At 51.7% G+C, this 16,313-nt stretch overlaps 2 protein-coding genes across 3 annotated transcripts; both read right to left on the bottom strand.

Moving 5' to 3' along the window:
* Positions 1-297: 297 nt before the first annotated feature.
* masp1 (MBL associated serine protease 1) lies at positions 298-9,585 on the bottom strand. Of its 2 annotated transcripts, XM_061828365.1 has the most exons (13): positions 9,531-9,585; positions 7,946-8,174; positions 7,786-7,854; positions 7,671-7,724; positions 6,635-6,766; positions 6,094-6,290; positions 5,896-6,017; positions 5,477-5,601; positions 4,838-4,919; positions 3,429-3,566; positions 3,075-3,322; positions 1,974-2,159; positions 298-1,013 (listed from the first exon to the last, which is right to left on the bottom strand). In XM_061828365.1, exons 1-13 carry the CDS (start codon positions 9,533-9,535, stop codon positions 618-620), a joined length of 1,983 nt encoding a protein of 660 aa, XP_061684349.1. In that variant the 5' UTR covers positions 9,536-9,585; the 3' UTR covers positions 298-617. The 2 variants fall into 2 exon arrangements, with proteins under 2 accessions (XP_061684349.1, XP_061684348.1); XM_061828364.1 differs by having other exon boundaries at positions 5,870-6,017; positions 7,671-7,854.
* A 1,393-nt stretch (positions 9,586-10,978) lies between these two features.
* On the bottom strand, positions 10,979-15,911 carry tsen34 (TSEN34 tRNA splicing endonuclease subunit). The gene is made up of 5 exons (XM_061828374.1): positions 15,679-15,911; positions 13,737-13,995; positions 13,390-13,513; positions 11,682-11,969; positions 10,979-11,363 (listed from the first exon to the last, which is right to left on the bottom strand). Exons 1-5 carry the CDS (start codon positions 15,726-15,728, stop codon positions 11,179-11,181), a joined length of 906 nt encoding a protein of 301 aa, XP_061684358.1. The 5' UTR covers positions 15,729-15,911; the 3' UTR covers positions 10,979-11,178.
* Positions 15,912-16,313: the final 402 nt, after the last annotated feature.

Below are 16,313 nucleotides of genomic sequence, written 5' to 3'. Positions count from 1 at the left end.
GGGTCGCAGGGTTAGAGGGTAACCCTAACCCTACAATCACACCTTGGGGCAATTTAGAGTGTCCAATGAATGCTGCATGTTCTTGTGATGTGGGAGGAAAGCACAGTGCCCGGAGAAAAGCCACGCAGGCACGGGGAGAACATGGAAACTCCAGACGGGCGGGTCCGACCCCATGACCTTTCCTCAAAGGAAGGTGGGAAGTGGCCTGAGAGCAGGGGTGTCAAACATCAGGCCCGCAGCCTGGTTTGGGGGCTTTATTCTCGCCATTCATGTCGAAAGAAAAGGCTGTGAAAATAATTCATAGACCAACCCATAAGTTGGTTTCCTTTTAATATTTGTTACTTCCAAATATCTGTGACTTAACATGTCATGCCTTGAAATACAGCTATTATGAACACATGCACTGTACATGATAACATGAAGTAAACGGGCAGTTTTTCAACAACATCGAGAATGTTTTCGTTTTGTTCTCAAACTTTTTAAAATGTCTGCAATGACTTTCCTGTAGTTAGCAGGCGCAGCTATGCTAGCGCTATTTTGGCTACATGTCAGCCACAGCATCCTCTCTATCTTCAGCCTACGTAGTCGTGCTCGAATTGCAAGAGTTTGTGATGTGGTCATGTAACCAGCAGGAGGTGCTGCTCTATCCATTTAAGGTATTTGTTGACACGAGTGTAGACGCCGTACACCCTACGACTGCCGCACTCCTCGGGCCCCGCCCACGACACCAGGCCGAGCGCCGTCCACTGCCGGCTGACGGGGTCCTGGGCAACAAAGGCGCCCCCGCTGTCGCCCAGGCAGGTGTCGCGGCCGCCTTCGTAGAAACCGGCGCAGAACATATTGTCGCTAATGTTATAGGCCCCCGCCCGTGCCGCGTAGCTGGCGCGGCACTCGTCCTGCGGTACCACCGGCAGCCAGACAAACTGCAGCAGGTCGGAGGTCACGTCGGGGAGCGACACGCCCCATCCGGCGACCGCGCCCAGAGAGTGGGGCGGTGGGGAGGGGCCGTCCCCCTGTGGGATGGAGAGGTGGGGGTGAGTCCCAACGTGCAAAGTCGCACATTTCAGTCTACATAAATTTTGGACGTATGAATACTGACACCGATGGAGTTGTCATTTGTGGCGCTATTGCTTGAAAGTGTTTTTTAGCACTTCCCGACTTCATTTTGGGTGTGGCTCCCAGTAACGCACTTGCCGTTCGCCATGACCGGCCCCTCCCCTGCTTCAATAGAACTTGAGCTGCTGGGTGACATTTCAGTTGCATCTTGGCGTGTACTTTTCCCCCAGATGTTATTCAAACCATAATCCGGGAATTCAAATCTCATCATTTTGGGAGCTCCCTCAACGTTTCATGAGGTGGCCGCGGTCACCATGGTAACAACGTTTGCAGTCGAGGACGGAGACAGTTCCGGCTGTGAGGACGCCGACCCAGTTTCCGTCTCTTCTGGTGAGAAAGGATGTGTGAGGAGGCCCTTATGGTCGAACACGCTCTTTTTTTTTTTTATGGATAATCCATGATGAGCACCGAAGTCCAATATAAGGAAAAACCGCTCGGGTTCTGGTTGGGGGAAACGTTCTTCCCAGGCCTCACTGTCATTGTGTCGTGATGAGAAAGGTGGACACTTTGATTCCAATATGCCACTGCCACATAGAGGCTATGAAAAACGTTTCGCCGACACTTTCATTTCAATATAACGCGGATACGTATGACTACATAATATGTACACCTGTGGTCATAAGTTTACATATCCTAGCAGCATTTGTGATTTTTTTTTTTTTTTCATCACTGAACAATACCCATCATTAATTTCTGTATGGTTATGTTTTATTGAACGATAATACGTTTCTGAAATGATTGACAGTTCGTAAAGTCTAAAAATTCTGGTAATGTCATGTGACTGTAGTTCCTAACCCTAGCCTTAAATGAGGGGTCACGTGAGCCCCCCCTCCCCACCCACTCACTAGTTCCTGTACCTGCGGTGGCGGCGGCAGGCAGATGGGACGGATGGCGTTGTTGAGCTCCACCCTGACAGTCAACTTGACCAGGGCGACGTCGTTGTCGAAGTCGCTGGGCCGGAAGTCGGGATGGATGAGCACCTGCGACACGGCCAGGCCCGCCGACGCCCGCTTGTCCCGCACGTCCACCGCACCCGCCAACACCTTGGAGACACCGTGTTGCCATGTCAACACCCAAAACCCCGAAAGAACACACGCTGCCCGACTTACATTTTTTTTGTTCTAGTCTTCCCTTTCCCACATAGCATCAATCCATTTTCTATAGCGCTTGTTCTGACGCAGGTCACCGTTACGCTGGCCACTATATCGGCCAATTGCGGGCGAGAGGCACCCTGAACTGGTTGGCCGCGAATAAAACAAACCACCATTCCCGCTCACGTTCTCTCTGACGGGCAATTTAGCGTCTTCAAGGAACCTAGCGTGCATGTTTTTGGGACGTGGGAGGAAAGCGGAGTACCCGGAGAAGAGCCACATGCAGGCACAGGGAGAACACGCAAACTCCACACAGACAAGGCTGGATTTCAACCCACAACCTCACAACACTGAGGCAGATGCATTCACCAGTCACCCACATTTAGTCTTAGTAAGATTTAAACCACGAACATTCATCCAAATAATATAACGTCATCTAACCATAGTCCAAATTTGCAAGCTTAATCCCAGAAGAAGAAAGAACCAGTCTGATGAAAATGAGCATGAATGTTATCTTACTATAAATCTTCAAATCACTAGTGGCGCTTGATTAGTGTAACATCTATGGAAAATTCCAATTGGCCAGCTATAAACTTTGTTAGCCTCGAGCTAGTGGACTTTGGTCTTGGTCAAAATCAGCTGTTTTGGTTTGAAATGTGCCGTTGAAATCCAAAGTTAGTAATCTTGTACGGTGTTGCCTCTTCATTTGTGGCATTTTCAAATGAGGGGACCAAAAACCCAGCTGGAGGCAAGTATTTGTTTCACACACACACACACACACGCACGCACACACACGCCGTGCCACAGACTTCCTGTTTAGTCCAAGGTGGCCTGAAACATGATCAGGTCCCGCCCGCGTGGCATCACCTTAACGTGTTCGGGGGCCACGGGGACAACGCGGGCGTCGCGGCGGCGGGACCGCAGGACGTGCGCGGCGGTCAGGATCCACACGTCCGACAGCAGGGCACCCGAACCGAAGCGGTGATCCGAAGGGACGCGGCTCAAATCCTCCACGCTCAGCAGAACCTGCCAGGGGAAGTTTCCGGGCTCGGCCCCGCGACCGCCGACGATGCGCTTCACCTGGACGGCCAGAGGACGGGACGGACGGCCGCACGCTGACGGGGTGACGTCAACGTGAACGTCGACGAGCAACTGTGACCGCCTGGGTCAATTCCAGGCGTGCGGACCGACATGACGAGTAAACGGGAATGTGCGTACTACCGTGTTCGGGGGCTAATTGTCGGGGGCGCTCTTGGCAGACGGACGCTTCGGCAGCGGGGCCAAGTCGGGTTCCGTTGTCGTGGCCACCGAGCGCGACTCGGGCTCCGCCCGCCGCCGCCGGACCGCTGCAATCCACCCCTGTGATGACATCACACGCAGAGGCGGGTAACCCACACGTCCATTGCGATCGGCAAGAAGAGTCCCGTGCCCAGGTCAATAAATAAATACATACATAAATAAATGCCTGGGCTCATTTAAAAAAAAAAGAAGCAAAAAAGTCATCAGAGTTATTTCCTTAATTGAAATACTTTTTGGTTGGACTTTTATCGTATTGTTTGATCGTTTCATTCATTTGATTTTGAAAAGCACAAAGCGGTCGTGCTGCTAGCGACCCTGCAAACTTCACAGAAGTCGTCGGAATGAACTGCTCAGGCAAAAAAAAAACGTACATTATTCTTTCATCCGGAACGGGAAGGCGCATTCCTTTGAACGTGATCAAATGGCAAGATGATGCGCTTCGAGTGCAGCAAAAAAGACGAGCGGCGGCGACAATTGAAAACAGAGCAATCGCCCTGTTTTGGGGCCGTAAGCACGAAGAACCGTCCCGACGGTGAGCGGATTTCAATGTGACGCCACGCGGGGGATTTTTTGCTGCGGAGAAATTCAAGCAAAGATTCAAAGCGTGCACAGGGCCAGCCAGATCAAAGGTGTTTGCGTCTCAAACAGTTCTGAACTCCTCTGAAGCACAAAGTTGTTTTTGGATCCAACTCGTTTCCACAAAATTGACAGAAGAGCAAGCGTGGATGCGGAGACGACCGAACTTGAGGCCTTGAGCTCCCCGGTGAGCAGAGATCAAGATCCAGTGATTGCGACGTCGACCCCCAAATGGACTGATTGAGCCCTTTCTAAATCCACTTCAACATTGAAGCTAAAATGACAACATGAAATCGTGTCCTGGTTGGGCATTGGACTTTTCTTTGCGTTCCATAATATTGATGCCTTTTTCAGAATCTTCCTCCAGTTCTTGTGTATTAAAGAGAAGATTTCATTCGTTTGACATTCAGTGGAATTGGATATTATGTTCATTCATTCATTCAATCAATATGCCGGCATTTGATCCTCAGCTTTTTGTCAACATACCACTTATTTGATCTACTTCTGACTGCACGTCTGTCAAAAAATGACGGAAGCGTGTTTTTCTGAAGAGATTGTAGTCGTACAACTCAGTTTACATTCTGCGGGGATGATCGAAAAGGCCTCGAAAAGACCCGCTAGCGCCAACTGGTCTCCATGGAAACGGAGGGCTTTCAAAAAGATGGCATCGTCAGGAAAGCTGATTGATCGGCTGCGGCTCGACTTGACGAGAGCGAAGGATAGAGCGCAAGTCTTTGATCCGTTTCAAGTCTTACTTTGACAGACGGGGACTGCGGCGTTCCAGGTGCCGTCCTGCCGGCATCGAAGCTCAAAGTCGCCATCCGCACGCTCGCCATCCTGTGCCAAACAAAATCGGAATCGTCCTTATTTTGCCACACAAGTCTCCGGCGGTTCTTCAGTGAAGACTTTTGAGATGTGGTGGATGAATGGTTAGCACAGTTACCTCACAACTCTGAGGACTGGGGTTCAAATCCCAGACTTACCAGTGTGGAGTTTGCATGTTCTACTCCTGGCTGTGTGGGTTTTCTCTCTCGCGTATCCCCAAAACATGCTGAGTAATTTAATTGAAGACTCTAAATTGTTTGCAGGTAGGAATGTGAGTACATATGGTTGTTGGGTTTTTTGTTTTTGTTTTTTTTTGGGGGGGGGGTATTTTTTTCATGTGCTTTGCTGTTGGATTTTCAGGGTGTATTCGGCCGCTCGCCCGAAGATAGATGGATCCGGCTCCTGTGAACCTTGTGAGGATAAGCTGTACAGAAAACGGATGGCTGTAATGGGTGAAGCGCTGATGCAAACCCAACGTAAGAGCCGGATGGCAACCTGACGGATGCTATCGAAGCTAACCTGACTTGCGTGTACTGTACGGTGAAAGGAAAGAGGGGAAGTGAGGTTACCTTGATAAGCGCAAAGCCCGGCCAGCACGAGACGCGGACGCGGTCTCCGGACGAGTACGCCGACCGCAGCGGTGTCACCGTGCCGTTGAATGCGGGCGCTGGAAACGAACACTGACTTACTGCCTCTGCAAAATAAAAGCACGTCAGATGAACACCTTTTGCCTGTTGAAGGCGTTTCAAGTCCGTCTCGGCTTGGAAATCTTAGCTGGGGGGTTTTGCCAGTCACACCTGGAACGACGGCAACTACACGGTGTGACCTCAGCTGCCATAAACATCAAGAGTACAAGTTCATCCCTCAACCTATGACGCTCGACCGATTGGATGACCAATCCAATGATGAGAGAGAGAGAGAGAGAGAGAGAGAGCCTGTGTGTGTGTGCGTATAAAAGCAACCCTCTGCGGTGTACGTGATCCTCCACCCGATGTTTTCTCCTGTGTCGTCGCTGTGAAACAAGATGGCAACGGCGTCGGCGTCCGTCTGGATGACGCCGGGTGATTGGCGACCGCAAAACGGTCCAAACTCTCCGGCGGCCGTTTGGATCTGAAATACACGCACGCACTTTGCCGTGGACACGTGTGCCGTGCACGTGTGTATGTGTACGAGTGTGCGCGTGTACCTTGACGTAGTCGTACGGGCACGTGACTTCCGGGTGGTCCTCCACGTCAAAGTTGCGGTCAAAGTGGAGGCGCAGCTTGAGCCCCGGGGCCGCCCGGATGAAGTACGAGCACTCGGAACTCTTGGGGTACGACGACGGGAAGTTGACGCTGCTGACGGAACCCGTGCGCTCGGAAAACACCAGGCCGCTGCACTCCACTGCGACCGCACACATTTGTCACATTCCCACGCACACTCAAAGACGGTTGACCTCATCACACGCCGTGACATGAAGTATGCGCTATGTGTAAATATTTACCCGCAATCGGCCTTCACTATCAGTCGCACAGAGGTTAGGCACAAACATACACGCACACGCATAGCTGTTGTATCTCTTGTGTAGCTTAAAAGTTTAAAAGGTCACTAACATGTTGGAGCATTCTGGCGCTGGTCCTAATTGCTCAAGTTGGCTTTGGACCAGCAAGTGCGCCTTTGTCACGCATTCAGGAGCAGGAAAAAACCTTCAGTGTGTGAGTGTGGGCGGGTGGGTGGTTGTGCGAGACCTGCGCAAGTGCGATTGTCGCGGTGGAGCAAGTAACCATGGCGACAGGAGCAGTAGAAGCCGCCCACATAGTTGTGGCACAGGTGGTCGCAGGCGGCCCGCCCATCCACGCCCTCAGCGCACTCGTCCACGTCTCGGGTCACAAAAATCACACAAGTCACAAATCAACAAAAAGGAATTGTCAATCATCTAGCACGCTTTCTTGACCGGTCTGACAGTTGTGCCGCAGCCGTTCCCCACGCCACGGACGACCGCATATCCGTCGCCAGTCCATCGCGCAGACCGCAACTCGGATCTCGAGTCAGCCCCGAGTGTGAAAATGTTTCAAGTAAAGCCCTAAAGACGATTCTTTGTTCTCATGCTTGGCAGTGAGCATTTTCGAACTTTTGAGTTTGGTGAGTGATTTCCTTGGCGCCAGTCATTTATTTTCTGTACTTTGTCTGAACAGTAAATGCTTTGAATCCAGTAAAGCACGTTAAGTCTGCTTGTGTATGAAAAGCACAGGAGAAATAAATTTGCATCAGCGTCCCTCGCAGCACCTGCGCGCCTCAAAAACGTGTTATGCACCAGGTCGAAGATTGCTCACGCGGAACCATTTTGGGGTTGACTCAACAGTAACGCCGGTGCAAACAATTTGAGGTATGAGCAAGTTCTGACTTGATTTCATAGCGTGCATCCGTCGCCTCGTACGGGAACGTCGACCCGACCGACCCATGTAGGAACGTCGCTTCGGCAGCCGACTTCAGTGCAATGGCGTATCTATCCGTTCGTATCTTTCACTTTCGCAGACCTGTGGCAAAGCCAAAACAGCCACATTGGGTGTGGGACATTTTGGAGGCAGACAAATTTGTCATAAAAGCGTAAAGACCAGCAGCAGACTGATGCCCAGTCGCACTTGTGGATCATTTGTTCATCGACGCTCTCGTGCTAACGTGCGATTGCGTTCGTACGAGGACGAGCTGTGATTCGGGCGCGCGACTCGTCGACGGCCGAGCGGACGCGCGCTAAACGCTGGCCCGTCCGGTGGACGTACGCACCCTCCGCACTGTAGTGAGCTCGGAAGCCTGAGAACTTTTCCTGGTTGGAGAAGTCTGACGAGAAAACCACGCTCAGAACATTTCCGTGAGAAGCGAACGGTGCCGGGCCAGGAACCTTCTCCGGGTCTGAAGACTCGCCCCCGCAGAAAAGGCCCAGAGGGGAAGCCCCGCCCCCGGCCTCCACCTGCACACAAGGGGGCATCGACGGCTGCACGTGTTTCTGCTTGCACATTTGTTTACATGCGTGTGCTTCACACGCGAGTGGAGCGTCTCACCTTGACGTAGTCGTACTGGCACGACTCGGATGGTTCCAGGTCAAAATGGCTGAAGTGGAGTCGCACGCGGAAGCCGTGGGGAACCCGGATTTCCCAATGACGTAGCGTGTCGTCGGGATAGTTTGCCGGGAAGTCGGGCGACTGGAAGCTTCCGAAGGGTTCCGTTAGCGCCGCCGTGCGTGAGGCCTCCGCTGCGCCCAGCAGCGCACAAACGCATGCCAACAAAGCCCTGTCGGCGCACATGCGCAAAACCATCCACAATCAAAAGTAGCAGTAATGAATGACTCGCCGGAGGAGTAAAAATCTTCTCGACACTTCAAGTTGTCAATCACGCGATCGGTGAGGTCTTCTTGCAGCAGGATTTGCTCAAGGGTACCTTCTCCCAAAGATGCGTCCGTTTCCCACGAGTTGCAAGTCATGGAACAAATTTATTCCAATTGAACTGACATTCACATTTTCACTCAGTCTGTCTTACCAAAACCAACTTGATCCAAACTGAGAATATTTGACAAAGCAGCCGCCAGTCGGCCAGGTGTCGGGGCACCTCACAGGGGCCGGCGGACCGGCCTGGGTCCTCGGGCGTGGGACGTGTCCCGTCCACAGGGCTGCTTTCGCGTGGACCCCCGGTCCTGGTTCTGTCCTCGATCAATGGTGCAAATTCACTTTGCGTCTGTTCGTAGGCACGCACCCTTTAGCTGGGTGTGGGACGACACACTTATTGCTACAAATAACTCATGTACAGACGATGCAAAGTTGTTATGTATACCCCCACTTCTCGCTCTATAGACTTAGACCTAGAAAATCACTTGCCGTTGTCTCTCGCACCTCATGAAATTCTGTTCTGGTCGACTGATGGGATCTGATACTCAATAAACTTCAATTAAAACAATGAGAAATTACAGACAAAGCTCAAACACTCCTCTGCGACACGGTCAATTTATTTTGGCATAAAAGGGATGCAGATTCTCCATTCTTCTTGATGTAACACTTGAAGATGACACGCGCGCACACACACACACAAAGAAAAATGAAAAATCAAGACACCAATCAATCCATCAACGAGCTAGTCATCCATCCTTCCATCTTCTGTACTGCCTATCTTCACGCTTGCCACGGGCATGCTGAAGGAGTGGATCCTGCTGGCATCCCACACACTCTGAACTGCTCGCCAGCCGATCGCGGGGCACTCACATTCACACCTGTGGGCCATTTACAGGCTTCAATTAACCAAGCATGCATGTGGGGGGAAACCGGAGTACCCAGAGAAAAGCCACGCGGGCACAGGGACAACATGCCGACTCCACACGGGCGAGGCTGGATTTGAACCCTAACCTCCCAACCAGCCTCCCACCATTCCACCGCACCGTCAAAGTGGGCTCTTGACCGGAAACCCAATCAAATTGTGTCAATCGCTCCGTTGCCAAATCACTCCATCATTCGACAGCGTCCATGCATACATCAATCAGCGAGAAAAAGTTTGACGGCGACAATCATCGGCGTATCGAACCTGGACCAAAATCACCATGACGACAGCCACAATAAATCCATTGATAATCAACCCATCAACGAATCAAGTCGAGCTGACCTCATTCTGCTACGTCTTGCATCCGCGGACTTTTGCAACGGTACGAACGCGAGTGCGCTCGGGCTGGAATGTCGAGGTCACGGGGCGGCGCGGAGCCGTCGCCATGGAGACCAGACGGAGGGGCGTCGCCACCGGCGTCTTTCCCGCGTCGACTTGGTGTCAGACCGGCCCTCCAGACCTGAGAGGCGTGATGTCACCAGCTTGACGTTATCCAAATCCCAGGAATTCCAGCGTTGTGACAATAAATATTCTCTGATTGATCAAAGAACGCAGAGTGCCCCCATTTTTGGCATCTCTTCTTCACTAAACACTCGAGAATTTGTACACTCCCATCTGAGCTCCAGAACAAAAAGGAGACAACGAACAATTCCAAGGCAAAAACATTCAACTCAAAGATGTGAATCTTGAGCCCTTTCACAGTTCGCTTGGCAGTGTCTGAAATTTGTTGTGTGTGTTGTGAGGTGGTGGTGGTGGGGGGGGGGGGGGGGTCAGTATGAAAAACGTTTTGTGCTATCTTGGAAAACTCACCGATTGTGAACGGCAAGGGAGATACAAGAATTGCCTGGTATCCTGAACTTTGGGACATCTCAGGAGTTGCTGCCGTGAGAGAGGTACAGACCCTTTTCCCCAAAATTGGAATATCATGGAAACATTTATTCATATACAGTCCATTCAAAAACGGTTGGCTGCTTTCTTCAATCCAAAGTCAACGCAACAGTCTGGCAGAATCTTTTGGAGGAGTCGAGGTTCAGTACGGAGATTCCGATTTGATCTTCCAGTGGGAGCGAGACCTGCTTCGATCTGGGAAATGTGGGTTACCATGGCGATACCACGGGTCGCCTCAATGGGTTCGAGCCAGGATCGAAGATCAATGTACCCTTTTGAAAGTAGCATACTTAAAGTGCTACTGACACCAAAAAACACAAAATAAAATCGGTATTGTTATCAAAACTACAAATAATAATTCATTATTATTATGAATAATTTCTCCGGCTGCCCAACGTAACCCCCACGAACAGCGTGGGAAAACTGTACATGTTTGCTCGGGTTTGACATCGACCCTCCTGGACTGGCAGCAGACACTCTTTGCTTTCTACATTCTAAACGTTTTGGCCTTTTACCCTTTCTCTGTGCGTTATTTTTGTCGATTTATTTTTTACAACCCCGCCGCCAACATTGTTGTTGCTCGGCTTAGCGCCCAACCACTACCGAGTCGTTTGTGTCTAGAGTCGAACGGCACACGACCAGAAAGAGCCAATCGCGAGCGTCCGCTTTGAAAGCAGATTGATGTGGGGAAAAAAAAAATCCATTTGGGAAATCAGAGCTCTTGGGGCATTTTGCAAATAGATCTCAAGTTGTGATCATGACCATTTCGAAGAGCAATTGTAATTCAATTCATTCTCCCAGCAATGTAATGCATTAATGTAATATGAATGCCAATGTTGGAATTATGCAATCTGGTTTCAGTCCAGTTTCATTTATTGAGTTCTTTCAAAACAAGTTGATCAAAGTGCCGCATAAATGAAAGAACTTTGCTTCACTTGACAAAGGAGTCTGTCGGGGGGACCAGATGAGCAGGGGCCTCCAGGGGGTGCCGCACGGCCTGAGACCCCGGCACCTGGAAAGTACCGGTCCCGTGGTTGTCCAATCAAGTCATCCCGCTCCACTGGAGCGACGAGTACGTCACGCCGTGGTCGTGCGGCGAGCACAAGAGGACGGTCTTCTTGACGTTGGAACCCAGACGGGCCACGGCCAGAAGGTCCAATAGCGACACTCGCTGGTCCGCGCACACGCACACGGCAATGAAGTGTGCGTGAAAGCGAAGAGGTTCGCCTGCATGCACACGGACAACAACAAAAAAAAAAAGGTGAGAAATCACCCTGGTGGGTTTTCGGGCTGACGGGTGCGCTAGCTGCCAACCGCCTGCTGATCCACGGAAGTGATTGATGCACACACTCCGCTTTTTCTTATTTCCTTTCTTCCTTCCGTCCTTCCCCTTCATTCGTTCACTCCCTTGATCCCCTTCCATCTTTTTCTTTCAGTCCTTCCTCTTCCCTTCATTATTGCCCCTTTCCCTTCCCCCCTTTCATCCTTGAACTCTGACGCATTTTGGGAACTGAAATTGAAAAGCGGCGAGAGCCACGAACGTACCGGGATAGACCAGGAAATCTCCGCCAAACTTCCCAGCCGACGTCAAGTAGAAGCCCCGCCCCCTCAGGTCCGCAAACACCCGGCACCTGGCGTCACTTCGCGGGTCGGCGGCGGACCGGCAGAGGGCGCGGCCGTCCGTGCCGTAGGTGGGCCCCGCCCCCTCTAGGTGGGCTAGTCCTGCCCTTGCTGTGCTCAGCTGGACGGCCATCGCCGAGCGTGGAAAGCTGAAGTTGCGCTCCAGGGCCTCCAGGTGGCGCCGGCGCTCGTCCTCACCGTCGCCCTCTGACCCTGAGCGGAACAGTGAGACGTCACAAAAGACACGTATACACGCGCCCACTCTCTTTCACGCATTTCCACACCGTGACAAAGCCACACCATAATGAACATTTTGAAAAGGCGTAGCATAGCCTGAAGGGTCAGAGGACGCCACGTACGTTGAGCTCAAAGAGCGAAACCCTCCGTCGACGAGTGCGGGAGGGAAGAAAATCACGTGGTCGACGCAGGTGCGTCGCTTCCAGCATCCGGACCCCAAACCAGGTGCGTGAGGAAGGGAAAGTTGGGACCCGTTGGCCTTTGCGTGGAAGGCGGAGTAGAGAGAGGATTAACCGGTGGAAATTCAGATCGCGTGAGTCAAAGACGAAGGTGAAAAAGTGCGTTCTGGAGCGGAAAGACAAGACGAAAGCAACGGGCCCAGAACGGAATGTGACAGGAAACGCTGGTTGACAGGATGATATATTCCGCATCCCGGAGTTTGGGTTTTGGGTCATCTTCTTCTCTAACACCGAGTGCCCTCGTGTCTTCCCTCACAACATCCATCGACCTTCTCTTTGGTGTTCCTCTCGCTCGCTCTTCTGTCTGGCTGCTCCATCCTCAGACAAATGTCATCCAAACCAATCAAGTCTGCTCTCTTTCGCACCTCGTCTCCAACACATGCAACTTTGGCTGTCCCTCCCTCTCAGGAGCTCATTTCTAATCCTCGAGTCCACCTCGACAGCGTCATTTGTCTCTTCAGTGCAACCGTCTCTAATCTGTCCATCTTGGCTGGCCTCACCACTGTCACGTAACACAGTTGACATCTTCCTCCACCAGTTCCAACCTGCTTGGAACACTTTCTTCACTTCCTTACGACACAAAGCGTGGGGGGTGGTAAAGTGTAAAAGTCCATTCACTAGCACATCTTCATTTTTGTTTGATTGAACATGTTCGCTCAATAAATGGTATTTGATTGTTTTACTTCCCTGATAGCGGCGCTAAAGCTGTGGACGGGAATCGGCCGGAACTCGGCTCGCGTGCAGTGCAACCAACACTTTTTTTTCTCCCAAATTCAGACGCGTGACACACGGGAATTTCCCCGTGTAAATTGGCCCGGCCGTCCCGGTTTCTTGGGATCCGCAAAACGAGGAGCGACCTGTCGGTCCTGTGGAACTCACCGTTTCCAAAGCTAAACTGGGCCGGGCCACTCTCTTCGGGTTGGACCAGAAGCTGTCGGCCAATCAGATTGGCTGCCTTAATCCACGAGAATGGTTCCTTGTGTCAGCCAATCACAAGCCACACGACGCGCGCGTTAAATGCGTGGCATCCACTCGCGTAAGCTTTTCCACTTTGTCTGAACGGAACACTTGGCCTCTCGGCACACAAACTGAGTGTGGAACACACTTGCACACAAACTCTGTTGACACAGTGGTCGCCTCGGCGACGGCAGACACACCTGAGCGCGACAAGCCGAGCGCGCGTATCATAGTTGATTTCTTTTCATGCAGAGCGAGGACTCGCTGCTCCTCGTAGCTTCGCCGCTGAGTCTCCTGGAACAGCGCCACCTGCTGGTCTGCGTCCTGAACACAGCATACACCGGTCACCCGCAAGCCAAAATAGTGTCATATGGGTGTCAGTCCCAAGTCAGTCTTGAGCGTTCAAGCTTCTAATGGCAAGCATTTAAAGTCCAACTCTGATTTGCTCTCAAGTCCGAATCCGGTCTCAAGTCTTGACGGCTTTTAGTCAAGCTGCAAAAAATCTAAACAGTGACCCCAAGTGGCAGCGTGAAACAAACACACCCACCATTTGCGCCACGGCCGTCCCGGCGGCGTCACAGCGCCGGTCCAGAATTCGCTCTTCCTCAGGCAGCAACAACAATGGGCGCCCCATTCGCCCGTTCTGCCGGGGGGTGCGGGTCAGCGAGCCCAGCAGCGCCCCCACCAGGCCAAGAGAGCGCACCGCAGTCACGTCCTCCATACGCCACACCAGGGGGGCGGAGTCACAGGGACTGACGCGAACGGGCCGCGTGCAAGACTCGGCCTCTTTGGCAGACATCTCTGCTCTGGAAACACAAAACCCCGTTTTGTTATCCACCACGTTAGAAACGCACAAACGGATACACACTTTAGAACAGGAAGTTCAAAGAGGGTCGCTTCTCCAATCAGAGCTTGGTGGTGTGATGAGATCGCAGCCAGCCAAAATCAGTGAAACAGTTTTCTACATCCATCCATCAATCCATCCATTTTCTTAGCCGCTTATCCTCACGAGGGTCGCGGCGAGTGCTGGAGCCTATCCCAGCTGTCAACGGACAGGAGGCGGGGGACACCCTGAACTGGTTTCCAGCCAATCGCTGGGCGAACAGTCGCACTCACAATCACGCCTATGGGCAATTTAGAGTGTCCGATTAATGTCACGTTTTGGGGATGTGGGAGGAAAACGGAGTGCCCACCCAGAGGAAACCCACGCATCCGCGGGGAGAACATGCAAAACTCCACACTGGCGGCCACGGGATCGAACTATGGACCTTAGAACTGTGAGACCCAACACTTTACATTTTATATACACACATAGACACATCCATCTTTTTCTGCTAACACATAAGATGCAATTGTTCCTCACTGCCTGGTGAGCGCCATCAGGCGGTAGTTTGCGTGCCCTCTCCAGGTCGGGGATGAGATCCTTACCCAAGTGGAGGGGTTCAAGTATCTTGCGGTCTCGTTCACGAGTGAGGGAAGAATGGAGCGGGAGATCGACAGACGGATGGGTGCAGCGTCTGCAGCGACGCGGACTTAGTATCGGTCCGTTGTGGTGAAGAGGGAGCTAAGTCGGAAGGTCAAACTCTCAATTTACCAGTCAATCTCCGTTCCTCCCCTTACCTATGGGCATGAACTGTGGGTCGTCACCGAAAGAACAAGATCCCAGATACAAGCGGCCCAAATGAGCGTCCGGGGGAGCCCTTAGCGAACATGTGAGAAGCTCGGCCATCCGGGACGGGCTCGGTGTCGAGCCGTTACTTCTCCGCATTGAGAGGAGCCTGACGAGGTGGCTCCCTGGTGAGGCGTTCGGGGCACACGTCCCACGGGAAAGAGACCCAGAGGACGACCCAGGACACGCCGGAGAGACGTAGTCTCTCGGCTGGCTCGGGAACGCCTCGGGATTTCTCCGGAAGAGCTGGGAGAAGTGGCTGAGGAAAGGGAAGTCTGGGTATCTCTGCTGAAGCTACTTCCCCTGCGACCCGACCCGGAAAAGCGGATGGATGGATGGATGGTTAGGCTGTCCCTTTTTGAGATTTAAGTGCATCTCCTCGTTGCAAAAATACGGTACATATCATACATAAGTGCATTAATACTGGATACACAGTAGAAGCCCGAAGTTTACATACGCTCACTCGCTCTACACAGGTGTGTGTGTGCTGAGGATGGAGCTGCCAGGCAAAGGAGCGAGAAAGAAAAAAAGGTTGATGGATGTTGTGAGGGAAGACATGATGAAGACAGGGGGTGTTAGAGAGGAACAAGTAAGACATAGGCTTAGATGGAAAGAGGTGACACGCTGTGGCGACCCCGTACGGGACAAGCCGAAAGGAAAAGATGTATATGCACACACGTGTGTGCTAAATATAGTTCCAAAGGTGTTATTGGCATGAAATGTCTTCTTTACCTCAAAATATGTACATACCTAAATGAATAAGTAGCCTAAAATGAAAAGAACCTTGAACACGGCGTTCAATCAATTTTCAGGTACTCACGTGAACTTGCCGGTCACAGTTTTGGGTTGATTTAGGGGAGAGGACGACATTGTGCACTTTGGGTTAGCGGGTGCTGCATATTGACGTCAATGAATAATGCCTTCCAACTTTCCAGATGCGAAGTGGGCCGAAGTGCATAACTCATAACAAACAGATGCTAGCTTCGCGTAGCGTAGCGCGAGTGTCGTAAACGGCTGCCGTATTCCGCTCCGGCACTGCAACGTCGCTCGATTGCCAGCTGAACGGTCCAATCACGAACAAGTTATTACAGTTGGCTGCCCTTTGGTTGTGACGTCATACACCAGGTTCATGGAAAAATGGCCAGCTTCACACAAACGCATATTTCCAAACCGAGACCAAAATCAAGACGTATGACTTTACGAATGGCTGATGTGAAAAACTGACGGTTAAACATGATTTCATGCAGCCTGATATTGTTTTATATTATAATGATTATATATCCATTCATCCATCCATCCATTTTCTTTCACGAGGGTCGCGGGAGCCCTGGAGCCTATCCCGGGTGTCAATGGGCAGGAGGCGGCCAATCGTAGGGCACATGGAGACAGACAACAGTCACAATCACACCTTGGGGCAATTTCGAGTCTCCAACGAATGTGTGCTTTTTGGGATGT

The sequence above is a fragment of the Syngnathoides biaculeatus genome, chromosome 8, assembly GCF_019802595.1.
Source record: "Syngnathoides biaculeatus isolate LvHL_M chromosome 8, ASM1980259v1, whole genome shotgun sequence".
Taxonomy (NCBI): domain Eukaryota; kingdom Metazoa; phylum Chordata; class Actinopteri; order Syngnathiformes; family Syngnathidae; genus Syngnathoides; species Syngnathoides biaculeatus.
This window is presented reverse-complemented; position numbering and strand designations above follow the sequence as displayed.

Coding starts and splice junctions, on each gene's coding strand:
- masp1 (XM_061828364.1), bottom strand. Junction 6,291..6,634: donor CGACAATCGCACTTGCGCAG/GTCTCGCACAAC, acceptor GTGCGGTCGCAG/TGGAGTGCAGCGGCCTGGTG. Junction 5,602..5,869: donor GATCACGTACACCGCAGAGG/GTTGCTTTTATA, acceptor TTTATTTTGCAG/AGGCAGTAAGTCAGTGTTCG.
- tsen34 (XM_061828374.1), bottom strand. CDS start 15,728: ATGTCGTCCTCTCCCCTAAATCAACCCAAAACTGTGACCGGCAAGTTC. Junction 13,996..15,678: donor ACTGTGACCGGCAAGTTCAC/GTGAGTACCTGA, acceptor TTGTGTTTCCAG/AGCAGAGATGTCTGCCAAAG. Junction 11,970..13,389: donor GCTCGGCTTGTCGCGCTCAG/GTGTGTCTGCCG, acceptor TGTTCCGCTCAG/GGTCAGAGGGCGACGGTGAG.